This window comes from Patiria miniata, unplaced genomic scaffold, assembly GCF_015706575.1.
Source record: "Patiria miniata isolate m_02_andy unplaced genomic scaffold, ASM1570657v1 HiC_scaffold_5, whole genome shotgun sequence".
In the NCBI taxonomy this organism is placed as follows: domain Eukaryota; kingdom Metazoa; phylum Echinodermata; class Asteroidea; order Valvatida; family Asterinidae; genus Patiria; species Patiria miniata.
This window is the reverse complement of record NW_024037072.1, coordinates 16220655-16247923: the sequence shown is the minus strand read 5'-3', so window position 1 is coordinate 16247923 and position 27269 is coordinate 16220655. Positions and strand designations below refer to the sequence as shown.

Genomic DNA, 27269 nt, shown 5'->3' with positions numbered 1-27269 from the left:
CCCTCACTAGTTAATGCTTAATGACAAAGGACATGTATAAGTGTGAAAACACCTTCAATCTTGGACCCCGTGTCTCTTTTTTGTTTGTACCCTAACTTTTCAGGAAGACCTCCCATATGTTTTGTGCACGATCGTCAATTGTGGACCTTCGGAAAATGTGAACCTTATGTCTTCTATTGTTCAACGTCCCCTATTGAGGGCAAAAACGTACAATCTGGTGTGAGAGAAGACCAAAAAGGACAGTTCATAAGTTTAAACTCATTATATGAATAGAGAAATTGAGCTTCAGGTTTATAGCAACTATAGATAACGAGGATGATGATTTTAAAGGATCATCTGAACTGTCCCAGTATAAAGTGTCTCGTTCGATAACACTATTTTTTTAACAACGTCGTTTTGTTAAATTGAAAAATTGACCTTTTTTTTCTAGTGGTAATTCGGGCATTATACAAACGAACATCAGAAGTAAATGTATGAAAGGAATTAAAGCAGGAGGTAAAATGCTTTATAAATATGTACATGTAGCCCTCAGCTTTTAGCTGACGAAATGCGGACGCAAAGCGAACAGCGCCCTCATGTGGCAGAGCGAAGTTTCAGCCATCCGCCACGTCTGAGCAATTTTGTTGAGAGTTGTTTGCAAAAGTTAATCGCAATAAATCAGATATAATCCACTTTTGAAATTCATCTTTTGTTTGTTTTTAATAACTCATCAAGTGCTTCTCTATATCAGAGCACATTTTGGAAAGTTACTGTTGTGTCTCAGTGTTATCTAAACTTTGCCGTCATCTGTTGAGCTGGGCGTCGGGAAGGTGCATGTCATCACGGGACGGTGATCCTGAGTTTGGAGCAGCCAGTGAGCAACCGAGATTTCCACCCCTTGGTCTGGAACCCTGGACGGTGAGGTTTGCTGACTGATTTGCCTGCTGCTGTGGGGATTGCTGGTGCATGACGTTTCAGTTTTCTGGCAACTAAACTGAACCTTGCTGGAGCTTTCGCGAGAAGAGAGTGGTCTCTCAAACTAACACGTGTTCTTGTAATTTTACGCCAGCCGGCTCATCTCTACTCGAGTATCCTTGCCATTATATCCTTCAAGGGGAATATACAACATTTGCAAACATCGAGAAACAAAACTAACACATTTTTTACGAAATACCTTACTAGGATGTTGATAAATGACAGTCTAAAGCATCCTGTAAAATTATGGCACCTGGTGTGAAGTTATTTTCAAGAAAAGTGGTATTTTGCATAAATTTCCAACAGTGGTCGGCCGACCATCGTTGGAAAAACCTAACTATTTCTCAACTACTGCTCCAAACAGTTTACCATTTTTTCAGTCCAAATTTTGTTTGCTATTTGTTACATGTTCATGAACGGGTGCAGGCCAGCTAGACTGGTTCCCTTACCTTACAAATTTCCGGCATCTATAAATTGATCCATTTCATCTTTAGTGGAGTCAGGGAACCAGACTACTCGAACAAAATTTCTTGGTTTTTCCAGCATTTTTGAACACAAAACTTCAAACATGTCAGTGTAACAATATTTGATCTATTATATTAACCCCTCAAATAGTTCATTTCTGAAAACTACAGTAAAAGCTAAAGATGTACATTCCCATACCAGAAAAAGTATCCTGTTTCTGGTATGCGCGCGTCGCCGTAGCCGTGCGCGACGGCAAATTAAAAAGTTTTTTTCAATGTTAGATGATGTCTTAAAACCGCCAAACTCACTGGTTTGACTCGAATCCTGCTGCTGCACAATTTTAACGTGTTTTTAGATGGGGTTACGATCGAGTATAAGCTTTATGTGGCATCTCTGAGCTCCCATACATTTGCAATAAATTTAGTCGGGCCCCATTTGCAGTCATCAGCCATTTGCAGTCATCAGCCGACGGAAAAAAGTAAAAAACAATTTAAAAAAAAACCGCGTCGCCGCACCACTTTTGGGGCAAGCTCCATACCAGAAACAGGAGACTTTTTGTTTTGGTCTTAGCGTCCTGCCTTTTTGAAAAAAAGGAAGGCCCTTTTCTTTCTTTTTTTCCCTCCAAAATCGCCGCCCGGCCGGGATATTTTTCAAGATGGCCGACAGCTTTTTTTTTAAATGGCCGCCATTTGGACTCAGGAAATGACATACCAGCTTTATATGGGCTAGATGCAACAGACAAAGAGGCCAAAATGATGTCACTGTTTAAAATTTATCATTTTCTCGGGTTTTTTTTTTTTTTGGGGGGGGGGGGGTTTGGCCCTATGTTGCAAAAAGGCTGAAACCTATCGTGACAAGGGGGCGGATCAATTGACACCATTGCAACTTATCGTTCTTAGCAATTAATCAACTATTGGGTTGCGTTTAGGACTAATAATAAAAATAATAATATGATAATGATAAAGAACATTTGTTAAGCGCCGGTATCCGCCTAAAAAGGCGCTCATGGCGCTTGAGGAGAAAGTCAAGTTAGGATTGTGTGTTGTGAGAGTAAGCTTGTTTGTACAGGTGAGATTTTATGTTTGTCTTAAATGTTGTGATGGATGGAGATGATTTGATTGCCAGAGGGAGTTGGTTCCGCACTCGGGCTGACGCTGCAGTAAAGGATCTGTCACCCCAAAGAGTGGAGGTCCTGGGCTCATGAAGCATCATAGCTCAGTCCGGTGTGTGCTGTTGAGTACGGGTGGAGGAGGTCGATGAGAAACTCCAGGGCATTGTTGTTGAGGATTTGGTAAACAAACAGGCCCAGTTTGTATTTGATTCTGTAAGACTCTGGAAGCCAGTGGAGATCTGCTAATACAGGGCTGATGTGAGAATGTTTACTAGTGAGAGAGATTATTCTGTAACTGATGTTTTGTGTAGCTGCACACTAACTTCTTAATGCACATAAAATGCAAAATACATATCTACAAAAAATGTATTGAATTTGAGCAGAAATTTGTCAAATTTGCATTAAACGCCCTCTGTTGGTACATGCGGGTATAAACAAATCGTGAAGAAAGTTTTCCAAAAACGAACACAGCGACCTCTAGTGGCAGAAGGTGTAAAAAAAAATATATATATATAAGAGAAAAATATTTATTTCCTCCTTTTCACTTTGTAAAAATCTCCCGTGCTATTTTTTGGTCATTTATGCTCTAAAAACGATGTGGTATCCACGTTTTACTGTATTTTGTTGCAAAGGCTGAACCTTATCATGGCAAAGGGGCGGGCCAGTTGATATCATTGCAACTTATCACACACCCATTGGGTTGCTTTGAGATTCGAACATTTTATGACCATTGTTTTTAAGGGTGATTCTGAAAATCAACATTTTTCAAATTCTACTATCACGGTTATTATTGGAAGCTTACTCCTTTACCTGATCGCCCCACCCGATTTCACCATTTAAGAAAAGGTGCAATGATTACTTGTATGGATGACAAGGCTGGGGGAAAAAAATAATATATAAATAAATAACTTTAAAAAAAAAATTCAAATTATGAAAAAGAGCGGGGATTCCACTGCTCCATATAGATTAAGACACTTGTTTCATTTGTCAAGTCCACGTGTTCAAGATTCAAGAGTCAAGAATCGATTCCTCTCTCCACATACCACTTTGGTTTTCTGATGACAAATTGCTTATTCTACCAGTGTTTTTCTATTTTCTAGACAGTAACTGTTCAGACTGATATCTTTTTGGTAAGTTGTTTAACGTTAATAATTACGAAACAAAATGGTACAAAAAGGAAATTATACTGTGGAGCGTACATTGTTTTTTAATGAGTTTGTCCTTGCTGTTATTTACCCAGCCATAATGCTAAGTCAACTATGGCAAGCAATGCTAACGGAAGCACTTTAGTAATTAGCACTGAAGAATAGTTATTTATTCATGGAAATTTGTCATGGCCATTATTCCTAAAGCTGAGCACGCGTAATTATGAACTTGTTCAGCAATAGCGTGTTTTTTTTTTCGTTTTCAAGAATGGCGTTTCATCATGGTAAGAAATCATCCTGTTAATACCCTGCGAGCGAGTGATTGGTACATTTTTTATAAGTTATTGAGGAGGCAAGGGAAAAGCCGGTGCGTGACATTACGTGAGTTAGCATGAGTTGATGAGCTGAAGATGCCCTTTACCTTATCCTTAGTTTTTTTTTATAATCAGATGACAACAAAGTGTAATGATGAGATATCAAAGAAGCTCCAAAAATAGAACTCCGTCGTTATCGGCGGAAAGTTAGTGTACCTGATGACCACATGTTCTAATTTTGAAGCCATTTCACCCAAGCGTCTTTCTTCTATAGCATTTTTCATTAACGCTGCATCGGCGATATCAACTTTCCCTTTGGCGTTGATATACCAATGATGTGTAATAACGTGCTCTTTTGAAACGGGCTTCCACAGTGACAAAGGGGACACAAATTGACCTGCAGCTCGCCGGTTCGTGCGTTAAAGGCAACTGCATGAATAGATGCCCACCATGCTGTATTAGGCTCCAGACAGCTGACATATTCTCACCTGCAATTAAAATTTGATGCCATTTTCCCTGCTCATGCCACACGCAAAGCCCATTCACTAATTGTGTGGATGCCTCGGGGAATTAGTCTCGCCAAAGAAGCGAAATAATTACTGTTGCTTTCCAGGATATGCGAAGTCTGCATTTCTGGAAATACGCCTCGCTAATACAAAACATTTCCCAGCGATTCTGCTCAGCCATTTTCAGCGGACACTGTTAGCGGCCCAAGGCGATCCCTTTGGCATGTAATTAGCCGCAGTAAATTTTCCAATTATACCTGCATTACCCGCAGAACAAAACACTGCCTCTATTTCTCAACTAAATGGTACAGAAGCTTATAACAATGTAGATGTAAGCCGGATCAGATATCTTCATGAGAAAGTCTTGGCCACACTTGCTTAGTAACAAACTTGATATCTTCTGTATAATATATAGAAGTTACTACAAACAATCAGCTGTAACAATCTTCGCTAACTGCGCTTTTACATACGAGCGCCAGTTGGAGCCGATATTTTTTGCTTTGTCTTGACATTATCCGAGATGTTTTGCACTTCAGTAATTTATGAGTCGCCTTGTTTGACATAATGTACAACCAACCCTTTTACGTGAAAGGTAACATCTCAGCAGCCATTTACTTGTTTGATCTGATACCATGCTCCATATCCAACTCTTGCAGAAATAAGAAGCACAAGTGTTGGCACCCATCATTTCATTTTGGCCTCGATCATGAAACATGAGCATTATTCTTAAAAGGGTCACGAATTTACGGAAATGTCAAAGCTACACAAAGCTCAAAGGTAATGGATACCATTTGCAAAAAAAGTGTAGGTAACTAGAAAAAGGTGACCTGACGAAATGTTAGCTCTGTAGATATACTTTTTGAGAAAACTGTGAAAATGAATCTTCATTTTTCTCTATGCAAAGCATATGTTTTTGTTGAAAGTGCGATGGTTTGGTCCAAACCATCGCGAGGAAATTATGGTAATTCCTCTTTACTCGAAAATGACAGTATATACTAGGAGTCATGATTTCACATGATATATAATCCTATTACCAGCTTTTGCAAAAGGTATCCATTACCTTAACGTTATGCACGGCCAAAGATTTTATAATGTACAACTGGTCCCTCGTATACTGTTTTAAATTAGTGCTGAGAGCTTCAGAAAAAAAAGGTTTATCGCCTTGTCTTTAATATAAAAACAGTCTCTATGTTAAGGTTAAAAAAAGCGAAGGCGCGAAAAGCTATAGAAATGCATCTAGGGAGCAATTTATCACCACCAAGCAGATGGGCACAACAAGTCGACGATAAACAAGCTAATGCAAAAGTAGAATCCTGAAGACAACTATAGCTGGAATGCCCTCAGCTCGTCAGCCAATCTGTTTAATACCGCTGCGCTGGTGTTGTCTCATGAGCCAACAGTTAGCCTATTTCCACAGGGGAAAAGAGGATGGAAGAAAAGCTACCATCAAAATCTGGAAACATCCTATTTGTCGTTCTCGTCTCCTAGATTCGTAAAGTGGGCTGGGGAAAAATGTTCCCCAAATCAATACCTGCCATCGATTGGGCTCAATCCCAACGGCGGCAGCAGAAATGGGTAGTTTAATCGGGTCACCATACTTCTAAAACAGACAGAATGATGTCAATCGTCTTAAGACATCGTGCCTGCAAGATGTTCAAGTTATCAAAGTTGTACCTGTGCAAGCTGTCGTCTCTGTGGATCCCTCTCTGAGTGAGCATTACTCCAACTTTGTTTCATCTGAGTTTCTTTAGACCTTTCTCTATCATAATTTCACTTAATCAGATTTTTCCTCCTTACATCAAGCTCTAGATTTTAGTCGTTAATGCTTTTCCATATTATTTACCTCCCGAAATTACATGGTTGTTTAAATTTCGTGGAGTCAGGGAGGGTTTATTTATTTCTTTTTTTCTCAAGTTTTTTACGCCTATTAACGATATCTCTAGCCCTCGCCAGTAGACAGTTAACAAAAGCGTGAATTACGTCGTCCCGGTTCCTTTTCAGTAGATAATTTTACGTCTCGCCTTTACTGTCATAGTTCATCATTAAAATTTCGCACTTAGATCTTGAACGCTTTCCAAAAATTCTTGGGGCTAATGGTTTAATGGCTTTATGTTTTGAACAGTGGTGTAGCGTGACGGCGGAAGTCTCAACAACACGCGAACGTGAAACGAGACAACCCTTTCTGTGGAAGGAGGTATTAAATATCACTCCCTACGTCAGGGGAAGCTCTGTGTGGAGATAATGGAGACATTTTCAGTTAGATCGGTAGGAAATGATCTACCGAATTGGTCAGAACAGTGTTTACTCGTGAAAAAAATGTTTCAGGTATATCAAGTATATATATAAATATTAAAGTAAACCAATTTCCCCTATAATCTTCAATAAAGTGAATTACCACTGTTTGCCTGCCGTGTACAGTCCAAACATTTTTCCTCTTTGGGCCTTAAAATGGTTTTTCTTTATGTCAACATAGAATCTTTTAGTGAAAAAAAAATACAATGAGTGAAACAAAAAGCGGGAATACAAGATCCGTACGGGAGGACGGTAATGCAAAACGAGAATGAAATGAACATTTAGATAAAATACAGTGGGGCCTGCATCGTGTACAATTACACTTCGGATGATGAATTGTTTAGTCGTGCATTAATATATCGGAATGCTCACTGGGAAAACTGCGTTTATTAAAATGAGTTTGGTATTAACAGTTATTTAAAATCGCCTATCCAATTGACATGAAAATGAGCTTAGGTCGTTTCACAATTGCATGGCATTTTTAGCGATAGTTTAAGTGTTATACTTAAAAGCCTACATCAATGACTTTAATGAATTTTACTTATTCATTGGATTGATTGAAATGATTCGAACTCGAAGAATGCTCTTATCTCAAAATAGAAAGTTGTACATTATGCCGATTCTCTGCCGCCGAGAATTTCGTTGCACTTTTCTTGTCTCTTTTTTTTCTGATGAGCGTTTTCTTTGGACCAAGATGTGTCAAATTCCTGAGACAGAGAAGTGCCCAAAGTGTTTTGATATGAAAAACGGGAGGAGCTATGAACAATTCATAGGCGCAAATCACAGCCCTAAGAAATGGGTGAATTATTCAGAGCTATTTCATCTTGGCAAACATAATAAAACTGGATACAGAAGCGAGAGTCAGGCTGGATGGAACGCGATGACAGGTTTCACACGAGGCTTTGCCAAACAATGTCAACATTGCTTTTGGTTTTGTTTTGAGAGGAAACTGTCGCTTATCTAGGAACGCTGTTAAAAATCCCTCGTACAAGGAAAATGAGAGTGTATATTTACACCTCTCCTTGAATTTTTCTGATAATTTTGTTTATTTTGTGATGAAAATATCAGGATTTCAGGGTTTTGAAGATTGAAATGATTTTTGAACAACACAACTGTCGTCGAGTTTTTTTATTTTTTTATTCGTGTTTATTTGGTAATGAAAAGATCCAGTGTCGTATCACACTGGAGGCGGCGAAGAATTTTGAAAGATTTAAGTGATACTTGAATAACAAGAATCAGCTTCAGTCGATTTTTGGCAAGGTATGCACATCTAGAGTTGGAAAATGTGTGATAGCTTTGCAGTGTAATTTTTTTTGGTATTATCACTTTCAATTTTTCTGAATGGCTGCCAATATGCTTGTTACCGGATTAATTATATGTGGTAACAAGCATGTTTTGGCCGCCATTTTTTTTTTAAAGTGATATCACCCAAAAAGCTGCCACCGCTGCAATGCTATCACACATTTTCCAACTACAGGGGTGCATACCTTGCCAAAAATCACAATGAGCATTATTCCCCTCGTTTGATACCGCCCAAACCCCCAGGCTGATGGCCTACTGTAAGATTATTCAGTTTGAGCTCATGTTTCTCACAACAAAACCTTATACACGCCATTAACGTTGAAATAAGTGCGAGTGCACAATAAGCTCTGGCCGTCTTGCATGAAAATCTTGCAGGTTTGATTGTGCGTACAAGCCCGGGCCGCCGTTCCACACGAAAATCACGCTGCGCTATCGCGCTAGTCTTTCCCCGAAAATTGACCAAAATACCCCTCTAAGTTTCCCATAAAATATAGCGTGCGATACATGTATAGCGTATATAGCGCGCTACACACCACGTGACTATAACGTCACTGCACATATTTTGCCTCCATTTACACAATTTTCCTAAACAATTTTACGCATTGATACAAACAATTTGTGTTAAGTATTTAATTAATTTTGTTCGCCTTTTTTATATTAAAATTTGGTGTTATATTTTATGGGAAACTTAGGGGGCTCGTTTTTTGGTAAATTTTCCGGGGACAGACGTATGCAAAATAGACGCGCATGTTCATCGATCTAAACAAAGCCGGTCTTCCGAAAACTTTCGGCAAAAGTGCATTTATATGACCACGGCATGGCATTTGATCATTTTTTTGTCAGACAGACAGACAGACAGACCGACCAACCGACCGACCACCAAGTGACATGTAGAAGCTCCTGCCAGAACTTAAAAACGTAATGTACCCCTATGTAATAAGAAACCAGAACACAACACTTGAGCAGGAGATGCTGAAGGAGCCTATTCTTCAGTGTTTGGGCGACATTTGTAATATTTGTAAGAGAAAATTATGTTGGAATGCCGTGCGCGGAAACATAAGGCTGCATGCAGTCGACTGCAAATAACCGTGCCTTGCTTTTCTCAAAGGACATTTTGTCCCTAAATAAATACCCTGAGTGAATTTTCTGTTTCTTTGTCCTTCTGTAATGTTTTGCAAAGCATCCATGTAAGGGTATAGGCTAATCGATGAATGACGGTGGCCGGGGAGTCAAAAGCTATAGAACGCAAGGGGGAAAATCAGGACATAAAATGAACCAAGTTCTACTAGCATCAAAGCTCTGACGGCATGGCATAGATTTTATACACACTTATTTTCGGAACGTTACAGAAGAAGTATTAAAACATTTCAAAATGAACCCAGACATCGGGTGCTTAATTCCAAATATCAGATGGTCTTCTCTTGTTTCCCTCATAAGTTGCAGTATCATCTGAATAAAAGCAAAACTTGATTTTCATGTCGTTAGACTATAACAGCTGTGGCATACCACTGCGTAACTTCTTAGTTCGTGAGCTATATACTCAGGTGATGCAAGATGAGCAGTCAATGAATGCCTACAAAATAAGATCAGGAAACTCGCTCGCCCTTCAACCATCAATAGCTCTTGAATAATTGGCATTCCAACTAAACATACAATGCCGATGATACCAAAAATATCATGTCGATAATTAACTTCTAGCACCTGACTTTGTACAGGATACATTACTTTGTTTTATGATATAAATATTGTAAATGAAGCATCTAAACCGTAGAAGTCTTTGCAAAACAAACCATTTTTCCGCCGTTTGAAGAGGGACTAGAGTTTAAGTATTGCACTGCAAAACTAAGATACTCACTGGAAAATTTATTTAGAAATTATTGTCATGTTTCTTTTGTTTTATTTCATTTGAGTTTAATTTGTGGACGCATTTTTACCATGACCGTCGCTACGCTGCAGTCTTAGTACAGCTCCGCGCGTGGATTGATAATTAATATTGTTCCATGAAGGAACCTCTCAATCATTTTCAACTTGCAAGGAGAATATCAGTTCGAAAAAAGTAGGCATCTACTCTCTTCTTTTTCCCCGAGCGGCAAATTCATCAGTCTTTAATCTGGCGTATTAGACCATGACTGATCTGGTGAAAGACAGACTACAGGTGATTACCGTCAGGACCTCAGCAATGTCCTTGAAGTTAGATAGTAAGGTTTAGCATGTCATTTTTTAATTGTTTATTTTTTGTCTATTATTCAAGTTCTCGTCTACTCGTCGCTCCACACTGAAAAATTGCCTGGGTTAATTTTACCAAAGAAAGGGTGAAAACTGGAACTACCCAAACTTGGGTTGTTCTATAACCAATTGTTTGGGTTAGAATTTCTGCTAAATTCAACCAAAACTTGTGGTCATTCAAGACCAAATTTAATTTGGTCTTGTATGAATACAGCTTTTGGTTGAATTTAACATAAATTATAACCCAAACAATTGGTTATAGAAAAACTCAAGTTTGGGTAGTTCCAGTTTTCAACCTTCCTTTGGTAAAATTAACCCAGGCAATTTTTCAGTGCATGGTGTTTTAGAGCCGGTTGGGACTTGGGAGAACAACTTCGCTTAGGTCATACCCTGTCAAACATCCAATTTATACGCAGTCCAATTTATATCACAGGGAATGATGCCGCATGGGTTACATATAGTCTGGATATTAGCTAGTTTGATTGATCACTCGTTTTGATACCATCATATTAGCCACGTGGGTTGATTGCACGTTCACTACTGGCCAACCCTACGAGGGAAATCATAAGCGTACCATTGCCGACTCAAGTAGGACTATCAGTTATTCGTGATCATAAACGCCTTACAGGAAGAGCGCACGCATGCGTCTTGTTGGACACTCCCCCGGATTTATACCTTTGGACGCATTCTGCGAATACTTCCCTTCAGTAAGGAATTCTCAGTTGAAAATCCCGTCTTCAAGTTGTTGACGGCAACCAGATTAAACATCCCCAGACGAACAGTTGGATGTATAAGGAGCAAACCAAATTACTTTTCTCTCGGCAAACTACTGGGTCGGCTCCCCTAAATCCTTTTAATACCGGGATCATTGGTATTGTCATCGGTTGTCTCCCGGCAAGATATCAGGAGGGCACGTAGCGCTGGGATTAACGAGTCCCGTCGACAGACATTGAAAGGTTCTCCTACACACATTATTTACATTCTTTAGAGAATATCTGGAAAGAAGCCGCAGCCCAGCCGTACATTATCTGCGTGAAATGGAATATCTAGACGAACGGAGGACATAGACAAGATCTTTGCACGTGTCACGTGACAATCTATATCCACTCTTGGTTCGCTGTTGATGGAATCAAGGGCAGAGAGCACTTTTGGCAAAATGTTTTCCTCAAAGATGTACGCGTATTTGTCAATTTTAAACAGAATTTTACTTGCATTCAGTTCAGTTTTTATGTGATGTAGGTTCTTTCAAGAAAGAGTGCGAGTTAATGAAGCCACAGGTTTTGATGGCTATGACTAAGGTTGTTATCCTTGTCAGACATTTGTTTTTATTATTCATTGCACTGTGCGCTGCGCGCCACGCGCGCGCCGTGCGTTGGTACGAATAATTCAATGACATGTGATCAACGATCCACCAATCAGATGACGGGGATTTATTCAGATGTTGTATAAAAACAAATATTCAAACAAGTTCAACTCACAAATAATTGGCTGAGACAATGAAGCATTTTACGAAAACTCTGAACATTTATTTTAAATCTGTTTTTACACGCCATACATTTTTTTTATACATCGACATGCTATTTATTGTAATGGTTATATATATATAATTTGTTTATTTTGCAGGAGAAAAACCGGAGACATTTTAATAATAATTCACGTCTTTCCTAGTACTCGTTTGTCAAAAGTCGGTTTTCATCAGTTCTCTCAGTATGAGTGAGATGACAGCTTTCAACCTAGAAACAAATATACTTTTTCAACATTAAAATACGACATTAACAGCACTATATACACGGATGTCATAAACATCAGTCAGTCTATGCGTTTATTCAAACTGTTCTTAGTTGTCTACATGTATTTTGTGTCCTGTTGTACTTTTGCGTGTCTTTTATTCCATACCCATACCAACAGGGAAACAGTGGATGGGGAGTTACGCTTCCACCCTCCACAATCATGCACTGATGTCTTCCGGGCACACAGGTGCGCTAATTATTCTAGTCGATTTCTATTATCAAAACCGCGGCGGATCGATTCTCATCAGGGATTGTTAGTATATTCGTGCTCATCAGTATGCATATGAACAAGGAAATAACGCTCAAATGGATTGGACAGGATTTGGACAGTGGCGCCAGAGATACATCCAAGAGCATAATTAGGTACTCAGATTCCTCATAATGCGAATGACTTTGCATGCATGGTATACATTGTTATCAAACGGCACAATTAAAAGTTTTATATTTCACTGAATAACGCATTCTTAAATGTTGTTAGCATGCACCAACATCACCCAAAGTAGTAGTAGATTTTTACCTGCACTCTTGTAAAAAAAAAAAGATCAACCACGTAATTAAAAGGAACGAAATTATAATTTATATAATATTCGAGTGAGAAATACATTTTACCGTAGTTGATTCGACTATGCAACGCCAATACACCTTATCAAATGAGCTTCCCAGGTAGCTCATGGTGTGACTATATCTGAGAGTTGTTAATAAATTTGAGCCGTTTAAGTTGATTAAACTACCCGCTTGGGACTATACTTATCAGGACCGCTTAACAATGTGCCTTCGTAAATACACACGCCCGTCTGAGGGATCCTTACAACTAATCCTGTCATGCTGACATCGCTTTTGTGAATGCAAACAACGATAAAAAAAGAAAGAAATATATTCAGGAGCACCAAACAAAGTTTTGAAATGCAAAAGTTACAAATGTAGCCCCATTGCACATATTCCTCTACAGAGCCTTACATACAAACAATTAAAAGTTCTTAATTAATCAGAAGTCCTTTTTTGAAAGTTATTAAACAAAATGCCCAGTGTAATGTGCGATCTTTGATTTTTTTCGGGTGGCATGACATTAGGAAAAAACAAAGAAGAAAACATAAGCCCAACTGGGACTTCTGCACAAACCATAGCATTTAATAGTCATTCGCATAGCTTCAGCAACTTCCGTATGGAACATTCGTATAGTAATTAATAGGGACCATTAGAAATGGAGCGGGTACGGGATGCGTAACAGGCTCGCAAAAAAACCCAGCTGGATATATCACCCGTTTGTGGGGTTACTTCACTAAACCCAAATAAATACACCTTAAAATGTTGATGTGAAACGCTCATGCCCACGAGGTGCCAGATGAAACAGCTATATACAAATAAGAGATCTAACAAGCAACTTTGTCCCAGCGGCATACGTGTATCCAGTACGTGTACCATCTCTAATGGGCGCTATAACTTCGTCCTTCGTAGGTAACGAACCCGTCCCAAAATATGCGAGGTATTGTTTCGTAACCGGCTGAGTCAATATAAAAGGACATCTGGATGAAGAAAATACCCCTTTTAAACTGTTGAATGGAGAATCCTAACACTGTATCGGGTCCAAATTCCAATAGCTGTTGACAACGAAGGTGCATTTGCCAAGAGTGGTATTTCACCTTCCACATTTCCAGCAACATGTATCACTTTAGAACACTGTAATTAATACCAGTCCAGATTTCGACATTATACGATATGTACGTAAATAATTAGCAACGAGTATTATAAACAGCGAGTTCCTCATAACAAATCTGATACTTTGATATAATAATAATATTTTATCATTTACACTCTGTACAGAAATAAAACTTCATTGCGGATATTATCTGAATTGTTACTTATCATGGACAACATCATATATTTTCTTTTTCCCATTCACAATCGGAGACAAAGCACACAATTATGACCACTTTCCAACTGGTTAGCAAAAAGGAAGGTAAATACATTGTAAACCATAAATCATTAACTAAGAATGATTTAAGAAAATTAAACAATGATAGCGTTAAAGACAGTCTCGAGATCATTGATATTATAAATATCCTCCGGTGCTTTTGGTTTTGAGATTTCAAATTAAAAATAGTAGACCTCCTTTCAAACACGTCTTCAAAGCTAACATCGCATCGATACTTGCCGGAACCGATTTTAAGTTAAGTACAATATCACTATTATAAGAAAAGAGGAAAATTAATAATCACATTACCCGGGATAATACAAATTCGAGTGACCTTTCCAAACTTGATGTTGATTACGTGGTCGGGGAAAAATATTAAACCAGCAATTGCGCAAATTACTTTTGCGCTTGTGTTCTTCTTTTTTTTCGACCATTATACATCCAATTTGGAAGGGTTAAAATCAACGAAACAGATATTTAATTACTAAAATATATACATTTTTCATGACAGAGATCTCGAGAAGAAGTTGCTTGGTATTACCAGGAAGTTGATTGATATTACCAATCAAGTTATTATCGAGACCTGAGTCATGAAAAATGTATCGCATTATTGTAGCGATTAAAAGTATCAGTTTCGTTGACTTCTATTATTTTTTTTAATTTGAACCAGACTTCATATTCATATTACTAAGTTAATTTTCTCCCAAAAAGTCATTATATATTTCTGCCTAGTACCTACTCCCAGAATTGCTACGGATTGGGCAGTTGAATACTCTCCCAATGGATCAAACATTCCACTTAGGATTCTCATGGATCAAACATTCCACTTAGGATTCTCGCTATAGATCGACCCATTAGTGGGTCCAATAAACATGTGCATTTAACATCCATATAAAAAGCATTTCAATTCGCAGCCTCTGCCTCCCCCCCCCAAAAAAAAAGCAAAAACAAAACTTGCAAACGCGGCCAAACAAATCCAAACAGACCTGTTTGTCGTGGACAAGGCTTACCTTTTATGATTCGATCTGTTTAAGTACCTTTGTATGTCATTTTTAAAGGTTCCAAGATCAAACTTTCATCGGAAAGGGTAACAAAATATCAAACCACAACGACCCCCGCCCCTCCCACTTTTACAGTAAGGCAAGGTATGTCGTCGATGTGTGTCTGTACGTTAAGTCGTAAGTATCGGTTTCGTATAAAATAAAGTCAGAGTTGAGAAATCCGTCCGTTCGTTGAACGTCAGTCTGAACAACATTAACAACCCGTTAGAAAACCTGTTTCGTTGATGATTCCTAATAGATTTCCCGATGTTCTTTATTTGATAACTCTGAACCTGTGTCTATGTCACTAGCCCAAAACATCGCGTATAAAAGTTATGTATGTTCTGCTTCTGAAAATTGGTCCCAAGTTACACAAGTGAAAAATTCCCCTCAAGCTACATATATCGGTAAATTGCTGGCATGCAGTTTCGCACCTGGTTTTGCCTGGAGGCAGCCATCTATTTTTAAAGCTGTCATCGAGATTATTACATACAGGAAAAGGTTAATGTCCCGATTCTACGCCAGATGCAACTGATATTGATCACGAGAATGCAGATGACATGTCTGTGTCATGTCCAAAGGAAGCGGGCAAGAACCTTTTTTTCCCTCAAGTCCCGTACCTCAAGACAGAACATGTCACAAAGTAGGTCAGCCATGACAGGTAATGGTGAGCTGTAACGACAGAAAATGGATGTTCGTCTCTGAGACATTTTCATCTTTGGTCAATATTGATCAAGCAATGCCTCAAGGTAATATCAAAATCAAATTCTCTCATTCCCCCGCGTAATGGCAAGTTACTGTCACGCTACCTGGCCTGTCTCATTACCTATGATCAAAACAATCGATCCACTAGACCTGGTCAGGAAAAAAAGTACACATATAACAAACGAGGTTGATTTAGTCATTAACCAAGATTTGCTCCTTTTTAGACTTGTGTATATAGGCCTAAAAACAAATGAAGACCTACTCTTTCTAATCACCGCAAGTTTTCATTAGTGGTGACCAGACATTAATCATAATTATGTAAGCACTGAAAGCAATATAACCATCAAGTTTAAGACGTGTAATTTCTTCCTATAGTCTCTATTTTGCCGCAGACAATATTTGTTAACAGTCTAGATATAAAAACGGTTGTATATGAGACAGCGGAGAAGCGTACTCTTCAACATGACAGGGTTCTATTTTACACCTCTAACTTATTTTGTTAATAGGAATTCGATTAGTATTTAAAATCGAGGCACAAAATTATGGGGGAAATAATTTACTTAACATAAAACTGATCACTTTTAAGGCAATGTGTAATATGCTTAAATACAAAATTCAAAGAATACTTAATAATTTGTCAATTTTTGGGATTTCCTTTTTTTATACTTTCACCCAGAGTCTAATTTCCATATGTACTTTTGGCGGATTTTTATTGAATCCAATAGTTAGCTTGTCGTGGAAACCTCTCACTTTAACTTTAAAACACAGAAAACCGCTGGAATTTAAACAGTGATACAAAAACATTAATATCCAGGATTCATTAACAACACCGAGGAGTGTCATTGATTTCAGCAAGGATGTTTTCGCACTCGGCTTTTGTGCCTTTGAAAGAGCTCTCTTTAAACAGTGAATAATAATCTTTTTTTTTCTTTTTTTTTCTTTTTTACAATACATAATTTTACAAGAATACCCTTTAGTACCGATAACCTAAATATACCAAATGGAGAATTCATATAAGCACTCGCAAAGCACATTTGATATCAAGACAAGCATTGTCCAACCTACATTATCCTTGAATTTAGCCGGGATTAACAGATATTTACAAATGGCTTACCAAAAACAATCTCGTTTGAATAAAATGAGCAGAATTTTTATTACGAATTGCCTCTGCCGGAGAAACTAGTTGATTGTGTTTACTATCACTTTAAATGCAAAACCATTATATTTACTCTTATCTCTTTGAGAGGCACCGCAGAGAGCACAATTCCCGTTACATACATTACAATTGAGAATACAGTGTTGGAGCGCCGAAGAAAAAAGTCATCCGCGGTGAATATTAAAAAAAAAAAAGGAAATATATTCGGGAAAGAGGCACAATAAGAACGTTCGAGTCATGTTGTCGGTGAAAAGGAACTTGGTCAGCAAATCAGGAAATTCGATAATACATTCACTTTAGTGGACGGTCATGTGCTAGACTAATGGGTGAAGTATTGATATATACATATATATATATATTTCTTTATAAGTTGAAACCTACTTCTAAGGAACAGAAGAGTAAAAACACTCAGCCTAAAAACAACCTGTTTCCGTGAAACAATTTGATGCTTAAACCATTTCAGCATAGGTGTACAGTAGAAAGAGCCTCGTAGTATCGCATTGTATATAATTGCCCGTATTTGACTTAAAACAAATCACACACATTGCGCAAATACACATACTTTGCTTTGTGTACGTAACGATAAGCGAAGCATATTCATACTGCTTATGAGGACAAACACGAAAAACAAGAACGTACTGTCAAGGAGTTTTGAAGACGCGGCAAATTCAAATCTTTAAAGCGCACACGTGGCGCTGTCTTTGCCGGTATGGTGCCGCTACACGTCCTGTGCAGGCTGTCTTGTTTTGAAAGTTGACTGGGACTCGACCAGGAATCTGAAAACAGTAAGGCCGACAAAAGGAAGCCATTAGCCCGGTTCATATCGCTGAGGGGTCAAGTCAGAAGTACGTCTGGTCCTGTGTTGAACCGGTCGATATATTCCAATCAATTTCTGACGACGGTGGGCGTCACAGACATCAAGTATCTTCGTCAGTTTTAGAAAAGAAGCCCATTTGGAGGCACCAAGGTAAGAGCTTAGTGTTCTATAAGCACTGAGACATATCGGTGACTCTTAATGGAATTCCAAATTTAAAATGTGCATTTATTTCCTATTTCGACGATGTTCTACACTGATACTTTGAATGGCGTAAGAGCTCAAGGGGAAACCTCCCCCATTGTTACAAGTCACACTTTAGTGTCACAAGTGTTCACGGAGGAATATTCATTGACGTACTTGCCAATCTTCTTGTAGGTGTTGGAGGGGCCCATGCTTTTCGTGTCAGTGGTTTCGTTGCGGGTTGAGCAGGACAGTACACGCTTGAAGTGTTTCTTAAAACTGGCAGTGGTGAAGGCGTATATAAAGGGGTTGGTCAGACTGTTGGCGTAGGACAGGCAAAACGCAAAGAGACGCAGGACTGTCACGGCCATTTCGGTCGTCAAACTCAGGTCGAAGTTCTTCCGGAACTTATCCCAAAGTAGGATGCAGTGGATGGGCGCCCAGCAGACGGCAAATAGCAGCACCACGATGAAGACCATGCGAGTGATCTTGCGCTTCTGGCGGATGGACCGCTCGTGCGCCTGGGCGCTCTCCGTACCGGCTGAGGTTTTCCGCCACACGATGACAAGAATTTTGGCGTAGCACATGAGAATAACGACCAAAGGGACCACGTACATGGAGAGAAAGGAGCCCAAGTAATAGAACCGGGCACCTGCGCCGTCATGTCCCATGTATAGATAGCAATCGCCTTTCTCCAAGCGGTAGAAGATGGCAACTGGACTATGCACGATAAAAGAACCTGTGTAAAAGAGGGGAAAAAAAACAATCAGAGATTTAACTTGGAAATAAAAAAAATGGGACTATGTGCACCATATCAGTTTAGGAAGCCACATTGTTAAAATCCTTACATAATATACCCAAAGCGATCTCATTCGATCTTTTGATGTAAATACAAAGATTTTTTTTTAAATTAAATTACTCTTCATAGGTTCAATGAATAGAAGTTATAAAGAAGGAGAACTCCCTATATCACAACGCCGCGCTGTAATTTCACTTTTGTATATGAAAGTCGATCGAACCAATTAAAAAAATACTGGCGACCTATTAGTCTTTTAAATATTTATTATAAAATAGCTGCCGAAGCCTTAGCAAATCGTTTATCAAGTGTTATAGGAAACATCTTTAAAGAAGATAAGTCTGGTTATCTCAAAAGAAGGTTTATAGGAAACAATATTAGATTAATTGATGATGTCATTCATTTTAGAAAATAAAGGACAAAAATACGGCAATTCTCTTCTTAGACTATGCAAATGCTTTTGCCACAGTAGAATGGGATTTTCTATTAAAAACGATTATGAAATTCAATTTTGGATTTAGTTTTATGAACTGGATCCGAACAATGTATACAAATATTCAAAGTACAATCATTAACAATGGCTGCATATGTCTCAATTTTTCACGTAAAAGCGATGCCTGAGGCAAGGGTGTCCTTATAAAAAAAATAATGAGTTACTTAGGGTAAACTTACCATCCCTGACTTTCAATGTGTTTTTAATAATTGTATTTGGCAATTAAAGTAATAATTTTGCTCTTAATCACCATTGACATTAACCGCAGTCAGAAGTAGTTTTTTTATAATACATTTTACATGCTCTAATTGACGTCATTGGGAACACCTTTTAAGCATTTGTTATTCGAACCCCACAAAAATATGTTTCGAAAATAGATAACGTACTGTTTTCGTTTATCTGGAATGGCAAAACAGACAAAAATCAAGAAGAACAATGATTTGCAATTTGAACGAAGGCGGTCTTAACTTAACTGACTTCTAATCTCATAATATAGCATGCACTGAACTGTAACTGGATATACAAATTGTTAAACACTACGATCGGGAAACGGAAAATCCTTTGCGATTTGCATCTGTTGTCGAGACCTTTCAGTCCTCAATATGAATTTTAAAAAAGCAAAGTGCTGTTCACGTATTACAATAAGCCTTCCACAATTTTGTAAAGAGTTAATATTCTGTTGGCAGGAACTGAACTCAACAAAGATTTTAAAATGGATTTATAGCCAACTGATATGCCTATCAGAGACAAACTAATTAAGAAACATAACTGGTTAGCAGAAATGTATACATTAAAAAAGGCAATACCAAAAGAACGGTGAATAACCCTAGCAAATAATAAAAACAAAACTCCCTTTGAAAAACAGGTTTACGTTCATGATGCTTTAAGCAGTTTAGAAAATATCACAAAAATATACAAGGTTTTAATTAATGAAAAAAGGTAGAACGCCATAGTCACAAACGCTGGGAAGGTTGTTGTATACACCCTTTACTCTCATCACTTTGGTATTTAGTTCTTGTTGACCATTAGTGTAAGATATTATTCTAGATTCGTGGCACCGTCTCACTCTGAAATTCCCTTGGTATAAGTCTCTTAAGAAATGAAACGTGGTGGGCAAGGGGCAAGCCATTAAGCATTCATAAACACCGTCAAGCTTAAAGGGTATTTAAACTACAAAATTTTGCTTGAATCCCTACGAATCCTATTCAAACATATCCTATGTGCATATTCTTTGCACCTACGTTCTGTACATAATCTTAATCCCTTTTCAAGTTTTCCTTGCCACTCAAGCGGCATATTTGAATGTTTAAAAGCTTTTGTGCATTTGTCATCTTTATTGGTAAGCGATGATGTGCATGGCAGACACAAGGCAAACGTAAATTACAACCAAAACGGAAAACTATGGAGTACAAAAAAAACGTCCCCAGCAACATACAATGTACTCAGTTTTGTGTAAAAAGAAACAAAGGGGGGGGGGGCTCTGTAACAATATCCAGAAAGGGCACCTATAAAATTTCTAAACATTTATTTGCCACAGAAACCTGCACAATAAAATGTGCTAATGTTGATAGGCCTTAAGGGATCGCAGCTGAGCTCAAAGAAACTTGACGCCACCACGTACTGAAATTAGGTACCAGGTTATGGGATGAATTCTGCATGCTCTATTGAGCTATCGATATTCCCTCGTTACCATGAGGCAAACTGGTGAATGGCAACTGACCTGATGGGTAAAAGTCAAATTACTATGCATTCCATTTTGAGCTGCCACATACTTCCTTATTACTCAATCCTAAAGCAAAAATGTAACATGTGGAGGATTTAAGACTTTCATCTTCAAAATTTTGAAAGATTACGTGGGTTCCCGTGTCACAAATATCACAGTGTAACTAAGACATCCCGTTTTAAATCAACTTGCTAACCAACAGGCCAGCTAGCCAGCCAGAAAGATGACCTCCCGCGTGTATACGCGCGGCCTTACCTGGAGGGTCATTTGCTGGAGGACGGATACCAAAAAAACCGCGCGCCAAACGTGACGAACGCAATGCTGTTTACGCGCACAATGCACTGTGCATCGGCACCCTGGTCTTCATGTGCATTGGGTTTCTAGTCCCTACCTGATTCCGTGGGACTTTTTTTCTGGGGTTTTCCTCCCACCTTTAAAACTGTAATTTCTTCTCATTGTCTTCTCTCTGCAGGTTTCTTCAGGTTTGCGAGCTACAGTGCCTGGGGCATGCACTTTTGAGGAATCCTTGGTTTCATAACCAGAAATAAATAATTAAGAAACATCTTTAAAGAAGATAAGTCCGGTTACCTCAAAGGAAGATTCACGGGAAACAATATCAGATTAATTGATAATGTCATTCATTTTAGTAAAATAAAGGACGACAATACGGCAATTTTCTTCTTATAATTCGTTTACTTATTTCAATTATGCACTTGTCATTTTTAAGGCTGGGTTGGGGCAACCTTGAAAATATACAAGCACATATTTCTGCGCAAAAAGTACTGCATTTATTAAAGTTAATCACGAAAAAATAATATTAACAAAATTCATATAAAGTACCGTACAAATAATACCATAGTTCGTGTGAATAAAAACTGGGATTTGCATTTACTGCCCAATTGTTTAGCATTTACTCGCTTCAGTATACAGATAAATCTAAATAAAGCAAACGCTTTTACTGAAAACCAGCACAATGTAAAGGTTAACAGGTTTATGAGTTTGCAGAAAATACAATCATCGTAATCGAAATGGAAAGCGGCACATGTGTGCGCGTTGAGCTAGGTCACGTGCTGCAGGACAGATACATTAAGCTGTATTACTTTATGTTAATTTTTTGCGCGTCCACGAGAGACCACAAAAAGGCGCACATTAATCGCATAGTGAATGGGGGCGTATGCACGCGCTGCCGATCTAGTCTGTTTATTTTATATCTATGAGTTCACTAGGCTTTCATAGGTAGTTAAAAGCGCCATCTACTGTTTGTGCACAGAGATCGTCAACCAGCCAACCAGCAAACAAGCCGGCCACCAATCCAGCAGACCTGCCAACCTACAAGCCAGCAAACCAGCCAGCAAGCCATCAAGCTAGCCGTCCTACCGACCGGCAAACAAGCCAGCAACAAATCTAGCCAACGAACTATCCTACCGAGCGGCAAACAAGCCAGTAACCAATCTAGTCAACCAGCCATCCGGCAAGCCAGCAAGCCAGCCGTCCTACCGACAGGCTCTCAAGCCAGACATCATTTCAGCCAACCAGATAGCCGGTAAGACAGCTAGCAGCCATCACACTGACGGGCAAACAAGACAGCCACCAATCCAGCCAACCCGCAAACCGGCAAACCAGCCAGCAGGCCTTCAAGCCTTCAAGCCAGCCATCCTACCGACCGGCAAACAAGCTGGCCACCAATCCAGCCTCCAACCTGCAAGCCAGCAAACCAGCCAGCAAGCAAGCTAGACATCTTTACCGACCGGCAAGCAAGCCAGCAACAAATCTAGCCAACAAATTATCCTACCGAGGGGCAAAACAAGCCAGTAACCAATCTAGTCAACCAGCCATCCGAAAAGCCAGCAAGCCAGCCGTCCTACCGACGGGCTCTCAAGCCAGCCATCAATTCAGCCAACCAGATAACCGGTAAGCCAGCTAGCCAGCCATCACACTGACGGGCAAACAAGCCAGCAATCAATGTAGCCTACCAGCTAATCGGCAAGCCAGCAAGCCATTCGTCATACCTCTCAAGCCAGCCACCAATTCAGCCAACCAGATAACCGCCAAATCAGCCAGCAAGCCGTCAAGCCAGCCATCCTACCGACAGTACCAGCAAACATGAGCCAGCAACCACTTTAGCCGACCAGCCAACCGGCAAGCCAGCAAACCAGCCGTTATACGGACGGGCAAACAAGCCAGCCACCAATTCAGCCAACCAGTTAGCCGGTAAGCCAACAAACCAGCCATCATACCGACTGACAAATACGCAAGCCACCAATCCCGGTGATCAATTTAGTAGCCAACCGGCAAACCAGGACGCCAGCCATGATACCAACGGGCAAACAAGCCAGTCAGCAATTCAGCCGACCAGTTAGCCGGTAAGCCGACAAGCCAGCCATCATACCGACCGACAAATAAACTAGCCACCAATCCCAGTGACCAACTAGCAAACCGGCAAACCAGGACGCCAGCCATGATACCGACGGGCAAACAAGCTAGCCACCAATCCAGCCAGCCAACCTACCGACTGACCCATGACACCGACTTTCCGTTACGGTTCAGGTTGACAACATTACTTTTAATGTTCTTTTCGTACTACCCATCTAATCTTTAACGTGTTTATTGCTATCGTAACGCGGCGTGCGTAATCCCATAATAAAACAAATCAAAGGAGCAACCCGCCTGTGTGGGATACATTTTTTTCCAATTGGATGCTCTGTGTTTTCTGGACATTTTGCTTTGGGTCTTTTCCTCACTCTCTCGTTCACGTGTTCGTCAAGGCGTTCAAGAATTGGTTATCGTTGCGCGAGAATTAGCGCCAATGATTGGTTGCCTATCGCCTTAGTCCGAGCATGAAGCGGAGTGACAAGGGAAAGAGTTTACGAAGACAGAGATGGGTTTCCCAGCCCCACCTGATGAAACTCACCAGCGCAGAATTCCCGTAAAAATGTCCAGTCACCGCTAACAAAATGTCCAATAAAGTTCGCACTCCCTCGACTCTGTAGACAAATCTCAAAAATCCAGGAGAGTAATAAGAACAATGCATGCTTGACTGTATCCATCGGCATGGACTATAATGCACACAATCTTAGAGATATACAGCGGACAGTACAACGCCATGTCTTTGTTGATTTGCAAAACAACGTATTCCTAAACTACTTTGTCATTTAATAATTACCTGTCCTTGCCTGTTCCTAGCTATGAGCTTTTTAGACATTATTATATAGGGCTTACTCTAAAGTCCACGGAAACCCGTTTCTTGAAAAAAAAAAAGTTATTGGCCATAATAATGCGTTAGATATGTACAAAAATTGAGGTATTTTGTTACAAGGACACAAATTTCATTGCACGCCTGAATTCATGAATCTTGGAGAACCTATAGCCGCATCTGATTAAAACATATTCTAAGGAACGAAAATTAGGAAGGTTATGGTACTAAAGGGAACACAGTAATTATGGTGTGGATACGTTTTTCTTTGACATGTCATGCTTGACAGTTCCTTCCAACGTGACTCTTGCTTTTGACACTTGAATTCCCGAGAGATATGCCTAATACCTCATCTCTCCACAGCCCGTTGAATCGGCTTCATAACCATGACAGCGGCAGACAAGAACCGAGGGAAAAAACACAGTTTCCTATTAGATTGTCATAGAGAAAAAAATCTCCATGGTTACAAGCGTTCCTTAAGTATGGTAACGGGAGCAAGGGTGATGTCCCCGGGCGGGATTTGACCGACAAAATGCCGTCCGATCTGATCAGATCACGGTGCAGCAGTTCGCGCGTACTCGGAATTCCAATTCCCGTGTCCCGTACACAAGACGAGTCCAGATACCAATTAGGCCAGATAACGTGACGTCATAATGACGTCGTCAACACCCACACATTTTGATCAGCAAATAATCTTAAAGAAGATAAATCAACAGGCTGCTAGAATGTTCCCTATCAAGTCTACTCTTTCTTGACATAAAGAGACACAACATAACAAGTAGGAGACCGATCGTTCCTGCTTATCAATTAATAATTTCTAGTCCCCGGAAGAAGACAAAAATCCTGAGTGCTCAAGGTCATTTAGATTTGCATTTTTTTATCAGCCCCCGGGGTACATTTCCAGCTTGATGACACCGGTTGGGAAAACAAAGAACTTGGGTTTTGATTGGCTGGACAAACAAGGCAGCGAATTCTGAGCTGCTTCGCGGACAGTGGCTCTTTACCAAAACGTGGAAGTCCAAGGAAACAGTCGCTCGGGGATAGTATACCCATGATTAGTGCTCGACGAACGCCACAGGCACATGCCGCACACTGAAAAGGCTTAGGTCTACTACACCCGAATCCAGATTGATACCTAAATCACATTTCCTCTTTGGCCTGTAGTGCTACAGCATGTCCCTTCTCTCTATTATTTTTTTTCTCGGAAGCGCCGTTCTAAGCCTGACAAGATTTTGTTTGTTCCCTCCACTAATTCCCCGCGAAATGCCGATATTGCTGCGAGAATCGGAGTGTCTCCTGCCCGCCAAAAATAGAATGAAGGTTTAATCTGGACTGTCAAATTCGAAATGAACTGCTCGGAGTTCCGTTTCGGGGGTCGCATCAGAGGGCATTTACCGCCAACTAAGAAAATAAGCGGAGGCAAGAGAATTAGAATGAAAACGTAGAAAAATGAAATATCATGGCCTACACTCGCGGCGTTTGATTTACCAAAATAAATTGGGAAAATGCAAAAAGGACAAAGCGAGGGAAAGCAATACAAGAAATGGCCCTAAGCACCGCAAAAATAATTGTTGACTTACAAGTTTGCGTGTCTGCGTTTGAATTTAGCCTCAGTCGCTATCTCAACGTATTTGCTTCCCAAACTTTTTGTCTGTTTCTTTTTGAGTACCTGCAAAAACGTCAATTGAGGCTAGTGATTTAAATCGATTACTTTAAAATCTAATGAAGAAAAATTAAAAGTTACCTTAAATAAATAATTCAGCGCAGCAAGTCGAATTTTTGGAAGAAATAAATGGTTAAAGTACTCGAGACCAGCATACCTGGATTCACAAGCTGAGAAAGAAAAAGGTTGAAGTAGTCGCGGGGAGAAAAATGTCGCTTATACAGAAACGTGATTAAAAAGTCGACACAACAGAGAAACAGTAATAACAAAAAAAAGCTGATTCAAGCAAGATAGAAATGAATATCAGCAAAATGATAGTTATCAGAAGACTAATTAAAAAACAAATCAGAGTCCCTGGCTTGATACTTGGTTCTGACGGGAAGTCTGCTGTACGGACTCCTCTTGAGGGAGACGGTCAGTCTCTGTAGGAAATCACTTGCAATTCGCCCGGAGGTACGGCTTCATTTCCACCTCATTCAATTGCTCTGTTCCAGTTGCCGAGTCTATGGTATGCATATATGAGGGCGGCTCGGCTAGAAACGGAAGACGCCTCCAACAGTCGTCACAGAACTCAGACATGCTCATTTTATTCTTCTCTGATTTTTTTTTTGCGGCGATATTTCATCCAAGACCTAGGTATATTTGCCAAGCTAAAGTTGCAGGCCTTGCCTGACTTGAAGTGGAGCAGGGAAACTCTCTCGAATGAGCCTAGAGCACCCTCATGCTTGCCGCGGTGTTTGTCGATGCTAAACCGGCGTTGAATATCAGTTTTAGTCCTGGATGTTTTGCAATATATATTTGGCGTAGTTCTCCTCTACTCCTTCCGTTAGGCTTGCCTGAATGACGTTTCAAAGCTCAATAAGCGTCACCCAATACAATTCTAATATTGTCGAAGTACTGCCCTTTGTGAGCGACCGTCGATATTAGTTTGGAAACGCTTGTTCCTTTTGTCATTCAACTGGGATACTTGAATCCAACACCGTGCCAAATATTTCCTTTCGGATAACTTCGATCTCATCAAATACGAGTGCCTCTTATACGTAATTTCGATATACGATTACAGACAAACCAAAAGGTTAAATCGTTTGCCACTGGCTTCTTAATCTTAAGCACTACTGCGGGGCGAAATTTCATGACATCCCGAAATAAACCTCCACTACAAAAAACTAATCAGTCGTTTTCTTTTGTTTGTTTGTTAGTTTGCCTTTTTGTCATTTTCCTTAATTTGACGACTGACCTAGGTACAAATACCTAACTGAGGCGTCCCAATTACCTCTTGCTCAGGTTTGTTCTGATGATCACTGCTTCTGCCCTGCTGTTGGAACACGGCATGTAGTGCTTTTTACGGCGTCTGACTAGCATCCCCAATGAACAACGAAAGTAGTTCAAGTAGCGATAGGGTGCTGCGGGATCGCCAATTTGAATCTCGCCATAGGCATTATTCTTTAGTCAAACAATGGTATTTCGTTTACATATGTAATTATTT

At 39.7% G+C, this 27269-nt stretch overlaps 1 protein-coding gene across 2 annotated transcripts in view; it reads right to left on the bottom strand.

Moving 5' to 3' along the window:
• Nucleotides 1-11838: 11838 nt before the first annotated feature.
• The window catches only part of LOC119741785 (G-protein coupled receptor 54-like), a 59271-nt gene continuing 43840 nt past the window's right edge, over nucleotides 11839-27269 (bottom strand). For both annotated transcript variants that reach the window (XM_038217681.1, XM_038217680.1), the window contains 2 exons: nucleotides 18093-18654; nucleotides 11839-17694 (listed from right to left, as the gene is read on the bottom strand). In XM_038217681.1, coding sequence (XP_038073609.1) covers nucleotides 17637-17694; nucleotides 18093-18654 — 620 coding nt within the window. In that variant the 3' untranslated portion in view covers nucleotides 11839-17636. The remainder of the gene's footprint in view (nucleotides 17695-18092; nucleotides 18655-27269) is intronic.